Source organism: Cuculus canorus, chromosome 2, assembly GCF_017976375.1.
Source record: "Cuculus canorus isolate bCucCan1 chromosome 2, bCucCan1.pri, whole genome shotgun sequence".
Lineage (NCBI taxonomy): Eukaryota > Metazoa > Chordata > Aves > Cuculiformes > Cuculidae > Cuculus > Cuculus canorus.
The window spans coordinates 691,597-707,525 of record NC_071402.1 but is presented as its reverse complement, the minus strand read 5'-3'; the positions used below and the strand labels follow the sequence as shown (position 1 = coordinate 707,525).

The following is a 15,929-nucleotide window of genomic DNA, read 5'->3' as shown; positions in this document are numbered from 1 at the left end:
GGATCTGGATTAACGAGGAGACGGAATAAAGAGGAGACGGATAACAAGGAAACGGAGTAACGAGGATCCGGATTAACGAGGATCTGGATAACGAGGATCCGGATTAACGAGGATATGGATTAATGAGGAATAATGAGGATCCGGATTAATGAGGATACGGATTAATGAGGATCCGGATTAAAGAGGATCCAGATTAACGAGGATAGGGAATAACAAGAATTCAGAATAACAAGGATTCGGATTAATGAGGATCCGGATTAACAAGGATACAGAATAATGAAGATTCGGATTAATGAGGATTTGGAATAATGAGGATCCAGATTAACGAGAATAGGGAATAACGAGGATCCGGATTATTAAGGATCCAGAATAACAAGGATATGGATTAATGAGGATCCGGATTAACGAGGATCCAGAATAACAAGGATCCGGATTAATGAGGATCTCGATTAACAAGGATCCGGATTAATAAGGATTCGGAATAACAAGGATCCGGATTAACGAGGATAGGGTTTAACAAGGATATGGATTAATGAGGCATAACGAGGATCCGGATTAACAAGGATCCGGATTAATGAGGATCCAGATTAACGAGGATCCGGATTAATGACGATCCAGATTAATGAGGATGCGGATTAATGAGGATCCAGATTAACGAGGATCCAGATTAATGACGATCCAGATTAATGAGGAGGTGGATTAACGAGGATGCGGATTAATGAGGATACAGATTAATGAGGATCTGGATTAACGAGGAGACAGATTAACAAGGATCCAGATTAATGAGAATCCGGATTAATAAGGATTCGGATTAACGAGGATCCGGATTAACGAGGATAGGGATTAACGAGGATCCGGATTAACAAGGATCCGGACTAATGAGGATACGGAATAACGAGGATCCGGATTAATGAGGATTTGGAATAACAAGGATCCGGATTAATGAGGATAGGGAATAACAAGGGTTTGGATTAATAGGGATACAGAATAACGAGGATCCGGATTAACGAGGAGACGGATTAACGAGGATAGGGAATAACAAGGATCCGGATTAACAAGGATCCGGATTAATGAGGATCTGGATTAACGAGGATATGGATTAACAAGGATCCGGATTAATGAGGATCCGGATTAATGAGGATCCGGATTAACACAGATACAGAATAACAAGGATATGGGTTAATGAGGAATAATGAGGATCCGGATTAACGAGGATCCGGATTAATGAGGATCCAGGTTAATGAGGATCCGGATTAACGAGGATCCAGATTAACGAGGACAGGGAATAACAAGGATCCGGATTAACAAGGATTCAGGTTAATGAGGATGCAGATTAACAAGGATGCGGATTAATGAGGATCCGGATTAATGGGGATTTGGAATAACGAGGATCTGGATTAACAAGGATCTGGATTAATAAGGATTCGGAATAATGAGGATCCGGATTCATGAGGATTCAGATTAATAAGGATTCAGAATAACGAGGATCCGGATTAACGAGGAGACGGAATAAAGAGGATCCAGATTAACGAGGAGACGGATTAACAAGGATTCAGATTAATAAGGATTTGGAATAACGAGGAGACGGATTAACAAGGATCTGGATAACAAGGATCCAGATTAATGAGGATCCAAATTAACAAGGATCCGGATTAACGAGGATCCAGATTAACAAGGATTTGGATTAATAAGGGTTCGGAATAATGAGAATCCGGATTAATGAGGATCCGGATTAATGAGGATTCAGAATAACGGGGATCTGGATTAATGAGGATAGGGAATAACAAGGATTCGGATTAATAAGGATCCGGATTAATGAGGATCCGGATTAACGAGGATAGGGAATAACAATTATATGGATTAATGAGGAATAATGAGGATCCAGATTAACGAGGATCCGGATTAATGAGGAGACAGATTAACGAGGATCCGGATTAACAAGGATTCAGATTAATAAGGATTCGGAATAACGAGGATCCGGATTAGTGAGGATCCGGATTAACAAGGATACAGAATAATGAGGATTCGGATTAATGAGGATACGGATTACTGAGGATTTGGATTAACAAGGATCCAGATTAACAAGGATTCGGAATAACAAGGATCCGGATTAATGAAGAACCGGATTAGTGAGGAGACAGATTAACGAGGATCCGGATTAACAAGGATTCGGATTAAGAAGGATCCAGATTAATGAGGACAGGGAATAACAAGGATTCGGATTAATAAGGATTTGGAATAACGAGGATCCAGAATAATGAGGATCCAGATTAATGAGGACACGGATTAATGAGGATTCAGATAATTCAGGATCCGGATTAATGAGGATAACGGATTAACAAGGATCCGGATTAAGGAGGATATGGATTAACGAGGATAGGGAATAACAAGGATCCAGATTAACGAGGATCGAGATTAACAAGGATCCAGATTAACAATGATAGAGAATAATGAGGATCCGGATTAACGAGGATCTGGATTAACGAGGATATGGAATATTGAGGATCCAGATTAATGAGGATTTGGATTAATAAGGATTCGGAATAACGAGGATCCGGATAATTCAGGATCCGGATTAATGAGGATATGGATTAATGAGGATAACGGATTAATGAGGATCCGGATTAATGAGGATTTGGATTAACGAGGATAGGGAATAATGAGGATCCGGATTAACGAGGATACGGAATAATGAAGATCCAGATTAACGAGGATAGGGTTTAACAAGGATATGGATTAATGAGGAATAATGAGGATTCAGATTAACGAGGATCCGGTTTAACAAGGATCCGGATTAACAAGGATGCGGAATAACAAGGATCCGGATTAATAAGGATATGGATTAACGAGGATGCGGATTAATGAGGATCCGGATTAACGAGGATATGGATTAACGAGGATCCGGATTAACGAGGATACAGATTAATGAGGATTTGGAATAACGGGGATCCGGATTAACGAGGATCCAGATTAACCAGGATAGGGAATAACAAGGATCCAGATTAACGAGGATCCAGATTAATGAGGATAATGGATTAACGAGGATCGGGATTAATGAGGATCCAGATTAACGAGGATAGGGATTAACGAGGATCCAGATTAAGGAGGATCCGGATTAACGAGGATGCAGAATAATGAGGATTCGGATTAATGAGGATACGGATTACTGAGGATTTGGAATAACGGGGATCCAGATTAACGAGGATCCAGATTAACCAGGATAGGGAATAACAAGGATCCAGATTAACGAGGATCCGGATTAATAAGGATATGGATTAATGAGGAATAACGAGGATCCAGATTAACGAGGATCCAGATTAATGAGGATAATGGATTAAGGAGGATCCGGATTAAGGAGGATCGGGATTAACGAGGATATGGATTAACGAGGATAGGGATTAACGAGGATCCGGATTAAGGAGGATCCGGATTAATGAGGATATGGATTAAGGAGGATCCAGATTAAGGAGGATCCGGATTAACGAGGATGGGGATTGAGGAGGACGGGGAATACCTTCTTGAAGCGCACTTTGAGGTTGCTCTGCCCGAGTTGGGAGTCGTGGCTGAAGGCCTCGTAGAGGAGCAGCTCCTGATCCACGTGGACCTGAGGCACCACCACCACCACCACACCTTCAGCAAACACCTCCCACGCCTCCATGGCCCTCCCAACACCTCCAACCCCTCCAGGTCCTCTCCAACATCCCCAACATCTCCAACCCCTCCAGGTCCCTCCACCATCTCCACCATCTCCACTTCCCTCCACCATCTCCACCATCTCCACCCCCTCCACCATCTCCATCCCCTCCACCATCTCCACCATCTCCATCCCCTCCACCACCTCCACCCCCTCCACCATCTCCACCATCTCCATCCCCTCCACCATCTCCATCCCCTCCACCATCTCCATCCCCTCCAGGTCCCTCCACCATCTCCAGTTCCCCTTAACATCTCCAACATCTCCAACATCCCCAACATCTCCACTTCCCTCCCACATCTCCCACATCTCCAACGCGTCCAACATCTCCACATCCCTCCCAATATCTCCGACCCCTCCAGGTCCTCTCCAACATCCCAAACATCTCCAACCCCTCCACTTCCCCTCAACATCTCCAACATCTCCAACATCTCCAGTTCCCTCCAACGTCTCCAACATCTCCAACATCTCCACGTCCCTCCCAACATCTCCAACCCCTCCAGGTCCTCTCCAACAGCTCAACATATCCAACATCTCCAGTTCCCCCCAACACCTCCAACATTTCCACCATCTCCACCATCTCCAACATCTCCACCCCCTCCAGTTCCCTCCCAACATCTCCACTTCCCTCCAACAGCTCCACTTCACCCCAACATCTCCAACATCTCCAGTTCCTTCCAACATCTCTGACCCCTCCAGGTCCTCTCCAACATCTCCAACATCTCCACTTCCCTTCAACATCTCCACACCTCCAACATCTCCACTTCCCCCCAACATCTCCACCTCCCTCCAACATCTCCAACCCCTCCACTTCCCCTCAACATCTCCAACATCTCCACATCCCTCCCAACACCTCCAACCCCTCCAGGTCCTCTCCAACATCTCCAGTTCCCTCCAACTTCTCCAACATCTCCACTTCACTCCAAGATCTCCAAGATGTCCAAGATGTCCAACATCTCCAGTTCCCACCAACACCTCCGACCCCTCCTGTTCCCCCCAACATCTCCACCATCTCCAGTTCCCTCCAACAGCTCCAACATGTCCACATCTCCAACATCTCCAACATCTTCAACATCTCCAGTTCCCCCCAACATCTCCAACATCTCCACGTCCCTCCCAACATCTCTGACCCCTCCACGTCCCTCCCAACACCTCCAATCCCTCCAGGTCCTCTCCAACAGCTCCACCCCCTCCAGTTCCCCCCAACATTTCCAACATCTCCACTTCCCTCCCAACATCTCCAACATCTCCAGTTCCCTCCAACATCTCCAACATCTCCAACCCCTCCACAGCCCCATCAGCATCTCCAACCCCTCCAGGTCCTCTCCAACAGCTCCACCATCTCCAACATCTCCACGTCCCTCCCAACATCTCCGACCCATCCAGGACCCCATCAACATCTCTGACCCCTCCAGGTCCTCTCCAACAGCTCCAATGTCTCCACATCCCTCCCAACATCTCCGACCCCTCCAGGTCCTCTCCAATAGCTCAACATCTCCACCATCTCCAACATCTCCATCCCCTCCAACATTTCCACCATCTCCATCCCCTCCACCATCTCCATCCCCTCCCCCACCTCCACCCCCTCCACCATCTCCACCCTCTCCACCCCCTCCACCATCTCCACCACCTCCACCATCTCCACCCCCTCCACCATCTGCACCATCTCCACCACCTCCATCCCCTCCACCATCTCCACCATCTCCACCACCTCCATCCCCTCCACCCCCTCCACCATCTCCACCACCTCCACCATCTCCATCCCCTCCACCATCTCCATCCCCTCCACCATCTCCATCCCCTCCACCATCTCCACCATCTCCACCCCCTCCACCCTCTCCACCATCTCCACCCCCTCCATCATCTCCACCACCTCCACCACCTCCACCATCTCCACCCCCTCCACCATCTCCACCACCTCCATCATCTCCACCACCTCCACCCTCTCCACCATCTCCACCCCCTCCATCATCTCCACCACCTCCACCACCTCCACCATCTCCACCCCCTCCACCATCTCCACCCCCTCCATCATCTCCACCACCTCCACCACCTCCACCATCTCCACCCCCTCCACCATCTCCATCCCCTCCACCCCCTTCACCATCCCCATGCCCTCCCCCATCTGCACCATCTCCACCACCTCCACCATCTCCATCCCCTCCACCATCTCCACCACCTCCATCCCCTCCACCATCTCCACCATCTCCACCCCCTCCACCACCTCCACCCCCTCCACCACCTCCATCCCCTCCACCATCTCCACCATCTCCACCACCTCCATCCCCTCCACCATCTCCACCCCCTCCACCATCTCCACCATCTCCACCCCCTTCACCATCTCCACCATCTCCACCACCTCCATCCCCTCCACCATCTCCACCATCTCCACCCCCTCCACCACCTCCACCCCCTCCACCACCTCCACCCCCTCCATCCCCTCCACCATCTCCACCATCTCCATCCCCTCCACCATCTCCACCCCCTCCACCATCTCCACCATCTCCACCCCCTTCACCATCTCCACCATCTCCACCACCTCCACCACCTCCACCATCTCCACCCCCTCCACCCCCTCCACCATCTCCACCACCATCTCCACCATCTCCCGGTTCCTCCCGGTTCCTCGGTACCAGCAGGAAGGGGCGGCTCTGACGGTTGCCGAGGGCCACCAAGAGGACCTCTTTGACGAGCGGGAGGTCCCCCTGGCGCGTGGCCTCCTCCTTCTTGGCCTCTCCGGCCGAGGGGTGTCCGAAGGAGCTGTCGACCAACACGCGTTGACCCATGGGGAAGTGCTTCACCAGGAACACCAACCGCCACTCCGGGAGCTGATAGATCTGAGATAAGGGCAGAGATAAGGGCCGGGGGAGGAGATAAGGAGAGAGAGGAGATAAGGAGAGAGGGGAGGGGATGGGAGGAGATAAGGAGAGAGAGAGAGGAGATGGGAGGAGATAAGGAGAGAGAGAGGAGATGGGAGGAGATAAGGAGAGAGAGAGGAGATGGGAGGAGATAAGGAGAGAGGGGAGGGGATGGGAGGAGATAAGGAGAGAGAGAGAGGAGATGGGAGGAGATAAGGAGAGAGAGAGAGGAGATGGGAGGAGATAAGGAGAGAGAGAGAGGAGATGGGAGGAGATAAGGAGAGAGAGAGAGGAGATGGGAGGAGATAAGGAGAGAGAGAGAGGGGATGGGAGGAGATAAGGAGAGAGAGAGGAGATGGGAGGAGATAAGGAGAGAGAGAGGAGATGGGAGGAGATAAGGAGAGAGAGAGAGGGGATGGGAGGAGATAAGGAGAGAGAGAGAGGAGAGGGGAGGAGATAAGGAGAGAGAGAGAGGAGATGGGAGGAGATAAGGAGAGAGAGAGGAGATGGGAGGAGATAAGGAGAGAGAGAAGAGATGGGAGGAGATAAGGAGAGAGAGAGGAGATGGGAGGAGATAAGGAGAGAGAGAGGAGATGGGAGGAGATAAGGAGAGAGAGAGGAGATGGGAGGAGATAAGGAGAGAGAGAGGAGATGGGAGGAGATAAGGAGAGAGAGAGAGAGGAGATGGGAGGAGATAAGGAGAGAGAGAGAGGAGATGGGAGGAGATAAGGAGAGAGAGAGAGGAGATGGGAGGAGATAAGGAGAGAGAGAGGGGATGGGAGGAGATAAGGAGAGAGAGAGAGAGGAGATGGGAGGAGATAAGGAGAGAGAGAGGAGATGGGAGGAGATAAGGAGAGAGAGAGAGGAGATGGGAGGAGATAAGGAGAGAGAGAGGGGATGGGAGGAGATAAGGAGAGAGAGAGGAGATGGGAGGAGATAAGGAGAGAGAGAGAGAGGAGATGGGAGGAGATAAGGAGAGAGAGAGGGGATGGGAGGAGATAAGGAGAGAGAGAGAGGAGATGGGAGGAGATAAGGAGAGAGAGAGAGGAGATGGGAGGAGATAAGGAGAGAGAGAGGAGATGGGAGGAGATAAGGAGAGAGAGAGAGAGGAGATGGGAGGAGATAAGGAGAGAGAGAGGAGATGGGAGGAGATAAGGAGAGAGAGAGAGAGGAGATGGGAGGAGATAAGGAGAGAGAGAGGGGATGGGAGGAGATAAGGAGAGAGAGAGAGGAGATGGGAGGAGATAAGGAGAGAGAGAGAGGAGATGGGAGGAGATAAGGAGAGAGAGAGGAGATGGGAGGAGATAAGGAGAGAGAGAGGGGATGGGAGGAGATAAGGAGAGAGAGAGAGGAGATGGGAGGAGATAAGGAGAGAGAGAGAGGAGATGGGAGGAGATAAGGAGAGAGAGAGGAGATGGGAGGAGATAAGGAGAGAGAGAGGAGATGGGAGGAGATAAGGAGAGAGAGAGAGGAGATGGGAGGAGATAAGGAGAGAGAGAGAGGAGATGGGAGGAGATAAGGAGAGAGAGAGGAGATGGGAGGAGATAAGGAGAGAGAGAGAGAGGATGGGAGGAGATAAGGAGAGAGAGAGGAGATGGGAGGAGATAAGGAGAGAGAGAGAGGGGATGGGAGGAGATAAGGAGAGAGAGAGAGGAGATGGGAGGAGATAAGGAGAGAGAGAGGAGATGGGAGGAGATAAGGAGAGAGAGAGGAGATGGGAGGAGATAAGGAGAGAGAGAGAGGAGATGGGAGGAGATAAGGAGAGAGAGAGAGGAGATGGGAGGAGATAAGGAGAGAGAGAGAGGAGATGGGAGGAGATAAGGAGAGAGAGAGAGAGGAGATGGGAGGAGATAAGGAGAGAGAGAGGAGATGGGAGGAGATAAGGAGAGAGAGAGGAGATGGGAGGAGATAAGGAGAGAGAGAGGGGATGGGAGGAGATAAGGAGAGAGAGAGGGGATGGGAGGAGATAAGGAGAGAGAGAGGAGATGGGAGGAGATAAGGAGAGAGAGAGAGGAGATGGGAGGAGATAAGGAGAGAGAGAGAGAGGAGATGGGAGGAGATAAGGAGAGAGAGAGGAGATGGGAGGAGATAAGGAGAGAGAGAGGAGATGGGAGGAGATAAGGAGAGAGAGAGGAGATGGGAGGAGATAAGGAGAGAGAGAGAGGAGATGGGAGGAGATAAGGAGAGAGAGAGGAGATGGGAGGAGATAAGGAGAGAGAGAGAGGAGATGGGAGGAGATAAGGAGAGAGAGAGGGGATGGGAGGAGATAAGGAGAGAGAGAGGGGATGGGAGGAGATAAGGAGAGAGAGAGAGGAGATGGGAGGAGATAAGGAGAGAGAGAGAGGAGATGGGAGGAGATAAGGAGAGAGAGAGAGGGGATGGGAGGAGATAAGGAGAGAGAGAGGGGATGGGAGGAGATAAGGAGAGAGAGAGAGGAGATGGGAGGAGATAAGGAGAGAGAGAGAGGAGATGGGAGGAGATAAGGAGAGAGAGAGAGGAGATGGGAGGAGATAAGGAGAGAGAGAGAGGAGATGGGAGGAGATAAGGAGAGAGAGAGGAGATGGGAGGAGATAAGGAGAGAGAGAGAGGAGATGGGAGGAGATAAGGAGAGAGAGAGGAGATGGGAGGAGATAAGGAGAGAGAGAGGAGATGGGAGGAGATAAGGAGAGAGAGAGAGGAGATGGGAGGAGATAAGGAGAGAGAGAGGAGATGGGAGGAGATAAGGAGAGAGAGAGAGGGGATGGGAGGAGATAAGGAGAGAGAGAGGAGAGGGGAGGAGATAAGGAGAGAGAGGGGAGATGGGAGGAGATAAGGAGAGAGAGAGAGGAGATGGGAGGAGATAAGGAGAGAGAGAGGAGATGGGAGGAGATAAGGAGAGAGAGAGAGGAGATGGGAGGAGATAAGGAGAGAGAGAGAGGAGATGGGAGGAGATAAGGAGAGAGAGAGAGGAGATGGGAGGAGATAAGGAGAGAGAGAGAGGGGATGGGAGGAGATAAGGAGAGAGAGAGGAGAGGGGAGGAGATAAGGAGAGAGAGAGAGGAGATGGGAGGAGATAAGGAGAGAGAGAGAGGAGATGGGAGGAGATAAGGAGAGAGAGAGAGGAGATGGGAGGAGATAAGGAGAGAGAGAGGAGATGGGAGGAGATAAGGAGAGAGAGAGAGGAGATGGGAGGAGATAAGGAGAGAGAGAGGAGATGGGAGGAGATAAGGAGAGAGAGAGGAGATGGGAGGAGATAAGGAGAGAGAGAGAGGGGATGGGAGGAGATAAGGAGAGAGAGAGGAGATGGGAGGAGATAAGGAGAGAGAGAGGAGATGGGAGGAGATAAGGAGAGAGAGAGGAGATGGGAGGAGATAAGGAGAGAGAGAGGAGATGGGAGGAGATAAGGAGAGAGAGAGAGGAGATGGGAGGAGATAAGGAGAGAGAGAGAGGGGATGGGAGGAGATAAGGAGAGAGAGAGAGGAGATGGGAGGAGATAAGGAGAGAGAGAGGAGATGGGAGGAGATAAGGAGAGAGAGAGAGGAGATGGGAGGAGATAAGGAGAGAGAGAGGAGATGGGAGGAGATAAGGAGAGAGAGAGAGGAGATGGGAGGAGATAAGGAGAGAGAGAGAGGAGATGGGAGGAGATAAGGAGAGAGAGAGAGGGGATGGGAGGAGATAAGGAGAGAGAGAGGAGATGGGAGGAGATAAGGAGAGAGAGAGAGGAGATGGGAGGAGATAAGGAGAGAGAGAGGGGATGGGAGGAGATAAGGAGAGAGAGAGAGGAGATGGGAGGAGATAAGGAGAGAGAGAGAGGGGATGGGAGGAGATAAGGAGAGAGAGAGAGGAGAGGGGAGGAGATAAGGAGAGAGAGAGAGGAGATGGGAGGAGATAAGGAGAGAGAGAGGGGATGGGAGGAGATAAGGAGAGAGAGAGGAGATGGGAGGAGATAAGGAGAGAGAGAGGAGATGGGAGGAGATAAGGAGAGAGAGAGAGGAGATGGGAGGAGATAAGGAGAGAGAGAGGAGATGGGAGGAGATAAGGAGAGAGAGAGAGGAGATGGGAGGAGATAAGGAGAGAGAGAGGAGATGGGAGGAGATAAGGAGAGAGAGAGGGGATGGGAGGAGATAAGGAGAGAGAGAGGGGATGGGAGGAGATAAGGAGAGAGAGAGGAGATGGGAGGAGATAAGGAGAGAGAGAGGAGATGGGAGGAGATAAGGAGAGAGAGAGAGGAGATGGGAGGAGATAAGGAGAGAGAGAGGAGATGGGAGGAGATAAGGAGAGAGAGAGGGGATGGGAGGAGATAAGGAGAGAGAGAGGAGATGGGAGGAGATAAGGAGAGAGAGAGGAGATGGGAGGAGATAAGGAGAGAGAGAGGAGATGGGAGGAGATAAGGAGAGAGAGAGAGGGGATGGGAGGAGATAAGGAGAGAGAGAGGAGATGGGAGGAGATAAGGAGAGAGAGAGGAGATGGGAGGAGATAAGGAGAGAGAGAGGAGATGGGAGGAGATAAGGAGAGAGAGAGAGGGGATGGGAGGAGATAAGGAGAGAGAGAGGAGATGGGAGGAGATAAGGAGAGAGAGAGGAGATGGGAGGAGATAAGGAGAGAGAGAGGGGATGGGAGGAGATAAGGAGAGAGAGAGAGGAGATGGGAGGAGATAAGGAGAGAGAGAGAGGAGATGGGAGGAGATAAGGAGAGAGAGAGGAGATGGGAGGAGATAAGGAGAGAGAGAGAGGAGAGGGGAGGAGATAAGGAGAGAGAGAGGAGATGGGAGGAGATAAGGAGAGAGAGAGGAGATGGGAGGAGATAAGGAGAGAGAGAGGAGAGGGGAGGAGATAAGGAGAGAGGAGATGGGAGGAGATAAGGAGAGAGAGAGAGGAGAGGGGAGGAGATAAGGAGAGAGAGAGAGGAGATGGGAGGAGATAAGGAGAGAGAGAGAGGGGATGGGAGGAGATAAGGAGAGAGAGAGGAGATGGGAGGAGATAAGGAGAGAGAGAGGAGATGGGAGGAGATAAGGAGAGAGAGAGAGGAGATGGGAGGAGATAAGGAGAGAGAGAGAGGAGATGGGAGGAGATAAGGAGAGAGAGAGGAGATGGGAGGAGATAAGGAGAGAGAGAGAGGAGAGGGGAGGAGATAAGGAGAGAGAGAGGAGATGGGAGGAGATAAGGAGAGAGAGAGGAGATGGGAGGAGATAAGGAGAGAGAGAGGAGAGGGGAGGAGATAAGGAGAGAGGAGATGGGAGGAGATAAGGAGAGAGAGAGAGGAGAGGGGAGGAGATAAGGAGAGAGAGAGAGGAGATGGGAGGAGATAAGGAGAGAGAGAGAGGAGATGGGAGGAGATAAGGAGAGAGAGAGGAGATGGGAGGAGATAAGGAGAGAGAGAGAGGAGAGGGGAGGAGATAAGGAGAGAGAGAGGAGATGGGAGGAGATAAGGAGAGAGAGAGGAGATGGGAGGAGATAAGGAGAGAGAGAGAGGAGAGGGGAGGAGATAAGGAGAGAGAGAGGGGATGGGAGGAGATAAGGAGAGAGAGAGGAGATGGGAGGAGATAAGGAGAGAGAGAGGAGATGGGAGGAGATAAGGAGAGAGAGAGAGGAGATGGGAGGAGATAAGGAGAGAGAGAGGAGATGGGAGGAGATAAGGAGAGAGAGAGAGGGGATGGGAGGAGATAAGGAGAGAGAGAGGAGATGGGAGGAGATAAGGAGAGAGAGAGGAGATGGGAGGAGATAAGGAGAGAGAGAGAGGGGATGGGAGGAGATAAGGAGAGAGAGAGGAGATGGGAGGAGATAAGGAGAGAGAGAGGAGATGGGAGGAGATAAGGAGAGAGAGAGGAGATGGGAGGAGATAAGGAGAGAGAGAGAGGGGATGGGAGGAGATAAGGAGAGAGAGAGAGGAGATGGGAGGAGATAAGGAGAGAGAGAGGAGATGGGAGGAGATAAGGAGAGAGAGAGAGGAGATGGGAGGAGATAAGGAGAGAGAGAGGAGATGGGAGGAGATAAGGAGAGAGAGAGAGGGGATGGGAGGAGATAAGGAGAGAGAGAGGAGATGGGAGGAGATAAGGAGAGAGAGAGGAGATGGGAGGAGATAAGGAGAGAGAGAGGAGATGGGAGGAGATAAGGAGAGAGAGAGAGGGGATGGGAGGAGATAAGGAGAGAGAGAGGAGATGGGAGGAGATAAGGAGAGAGAGAGGAGATGGGAGGAGATAAGGAGAGAGAGAGAGGAGATGGGAGGAGATAAGGAGAGAGAGAGAGGGGATGGGAGGAGATAAGGAGAGAGAGAGGAGATGGGAGGAGATAAGGAGAGAGAGAGGAGATGGGAGGAGATAAGGAGAGAGAGAGAGGAGATGGGAGGAGATAAGGAGAGAGAGAGAGGAGATGGGAGGAGATAAGGAGAGAGAGAGGAGATGGGAGGAGATAAGGAGAGAGAGAGAGGAGAGGGGAGGAGATAAGGAGAGAGAGAGGAGATGGGAGGAGATAAGGAGAGAGAGAGGAGATGGGAGGAGATAAGGAGAGAGAGAGGAGATGGGAGGAGATAAGGAGAGAGAGAGGAGATGGGAGGAGATAAGGAGAGAGAGAGAGGAGAGGGGAGGAGATAAGGAGAGAGAGAGAGGAGATGGGAGGAGATAAGGAGAGAGAGAGGAGATGGGAGGAGATAAGGAGAGAGAGAGAGGAGATGGGAGGAGATAAGGAGAGAGAGAGAGGAGATGGGAGGAGATAAGGAGAGAGAGAGAGGGGATGGGAGGAGATAAGGAGAGAGAGAGGAGATGGGAGGAGATAAGGAGAGAGAGAGGAGATGGGAGGAGATAAGGAGAGAGAGAGAGGAGATGGGAGGAGATAAGGAGAGAGAGAGAGGGGATGGGAGGAGATAAGGAGAGAGAGAGGAGATGGGAGGAGATAAGGAGAGAGAGAGGAGATGGGAGGAGATAAGGAGAGAGAGAGAGGAGATGGGAGGAGATAAGGAGAGAGAGAGAGGAGATGGGAGGAGATAAGGAGAGAGAGAGGAGATGGGAGGAGATAAGGAGAGAGAGAGAGGAGAGGGGAGGAGATAAGGAGAGAGAGAGGAGATGGGAGGAGATAAGGAGAGAGAGAGGAGATGGGAGGAGATAAGGAGAGAGAGAGGAGAGGGGAGGAGATAAGGAGAGAGGAGATGGGAGGAGATAAGGAGAGAGAGAGAGGAGAGGGGAGGAGATAAGGAGAGAGAGAGAGGAGATGGGAGGAGATAAGGAGAGAGAGAGAGGAGATGGGAGGAGATAAGGAGAGAGAGAGGAGATGGGAGGAGATAAGGAGAGAGAGAGAGGAGAGGGGAGGAGATAAGGAGAGAGAGAGGAGATGGGAGGAGATAAGGAGAGAGAGAGGAGATGGGAGGAGATAAGGAGAGAGAGAGAGGGGGATGGGAGGAGATAAGGAGAGAGAGAGGAGATGGGAGGAGATAAGGAGAGAGAGAGGAGATGGGAGGAGATAAGGAGAGAGAGAGAGGGGATGGGAGGAGATAAGGAGAGAGAGAGGAGATGGGAGGAGATAAGGAGAGAGAGAGAGGAGATGGGAGGAGAAGGAGAGAGAGAGGAGATGGGAGGAGATAAGGAGAGAGAGAGAGGGGATGGGAGGAGATAAGGAGAGAGAGAGAGGGGATGGGAGGAGATAAGGAGAGAGAGAGAGGGGACGGGAGGAGATAAGGAGAGAGAGAGGAGATGGGAGGAGATAAGGAGAGAGAGAGGAGATGGTGGAGATAAGGAGAGAGAGAGAGGGGATGGAGGAGATAAGGAGAGAGAGAGAGGGGATGGGAGGAGATAAGGAGAGAGAGAGAGGGGATGGGAGGAGATAAGGAGAGAGAGAGAGGGGACGGGAGGAGATAAGGAGAGAGAGAGAGGGGATGGGAGGAGATAAGGAGAGAGAGAGAGGGGACGGGAGGAGATAAGGAGAGAGAGAGGAGATGGGAGGAGATAAGGAGAGAGAGAGGAGATGGGAGGAGATAAGGAGAGAGAGAGAGGGGATGGGAGGAGATAAGGAGAGAGAGAGGAGATGGGAGGAGATAAGGAGAGAGAGAGGAGATGGGAGGAGATAAGGAGAGAGAGAGAGGAGATGGGAGGAGATAAGGAGAGAGAGAGGAGATGGGAGGAGATAAGGAGAGAGAGAGAGGGGATGGGAGGAGATAAGGAGAGAGAGAGGAGATGGGAGGAGATAAGGAGAGAGAGAGGAGATGGGAGGAGATAAGGAGAGAGAGAGAGGGGATGGGAGGAGATAAGGAGAGAGAGAGGAGATGGGAGGAGATAAGGAGAGAGGAGATGGGAGGAGATAAGGAGAGAGAGAGGAGATGGGAGGAGATAAGGAGAGAGAGAGGAGGGATGGGAGGAGATAAGGAGAGAGAGAGGGGATGGGAGGGAGATAAGAGAGAGAGAGAGGGGTGATATGGAGGGAGTAATGGAGAGAGAGAGAGGGGATGGGAGGAGATAAGGAGAGAGAGAGAGGGGATGGGAGGAGATAAGGAGAGAGAGAGAGGAGATGGGAGGAGATAAGGAGAGAGAGAGAGGTATGGAGTGAGATAAGGAGAGAGAGAGGAGATGGGAGGAGATAAGGAGAGAGAGAGGAGAGGGAGGAGATAAGGAGAGAGAGAGGAGATGGGAGGAGATAAGGAGAGAGAGAGAGGGATGGGAGGAGATAAGGAGAGAGAGAGGAGATGGGAGGAGATAAGGAGAGAGATAAGGAGATGGGAGGAGATAAGGAGAGAGAGAGAGGAGATGGGAGGAGATAAGGAGAGAGAGAGAGGGATGGGAGGAGATAAGGAGAGAGAGAGGAGATGGGAGGAGATAAGGAGATGAGAGAGGAGATGGGAGGAGATAGGAGAGAGAGAGAGGAGATGGGAGGAGATAAGGAGAGAGAGAGAGGAGATGGGAGGAGATAAGGAGAGAGAGAGGAGATGGGAGGAGATAAGGAGAGAGAGAGAGGAGATGGGAGGAGATAAGGTAGAGAGAGAGTAGGAGATGGAGGAGATAAGGAGAGAGAGAGAGCGAGATGGGAGGAGAATAAGTAGAGAGAGAGAGGGAGATGGGAGGAGATAAGGAGAGGAGAGAGAGGAGATGGGAGGAGATTAAGGAGAGAGAGAGGATGAGGGAGATGGAGATATAAGGAGAGAGAGAGAGGGGATGGGAGGAGATAAGGAGAGAGAGAGAGGGGATGGGAGGAGATAAGGAGAGAGAGAGAGGAGATGGGAGGAGATAAGGAGAGAGAGAGAGAGGAGATGGGAGGAGATAAGGAGAGAGAGAGAGAGAAGATGGGAAGAGATAAGGAGAGAGACACCGGAGTCGGGTTGAGATAAGGACAGACTGACTTGGGATGGGTTGAGATAAGGGCAGAGCAACCACAGAGTGGGTTGAGATAAGGACAGCGAGACTGAAAATGGCTTAAGAT

General features: G+C 51.2%; 1 protein-coding gene across 1 annotated transcript in view; it reads right to left on the bottom strand.

The window, feature by feature from the left end:
- The window catches only part of CPSF1 (cleavage and polyadenylation specific factor 1), a 72,761-nt gene that overhangs the window by 54,368 nt on the left and 2,464 nt on the right, over positions 1-15,929 (bottom strand). Inside the window, exons 2-3 of the mRNA XM_054060588.1 lie at positions 6,328-6,531; positions 3,515-3,604 (exon numbers count right to left, since the gene is read on the bottom strand). Coding sequence (XP_053916563.1) covers positions 3,515-3,604; positions 6,328-6,531 — 294 coding nt within the window. The remainder of the gene's footprint in view (positions 1-3,514; positions 3,605-6,327; positions 6,532-15,929) is intronic.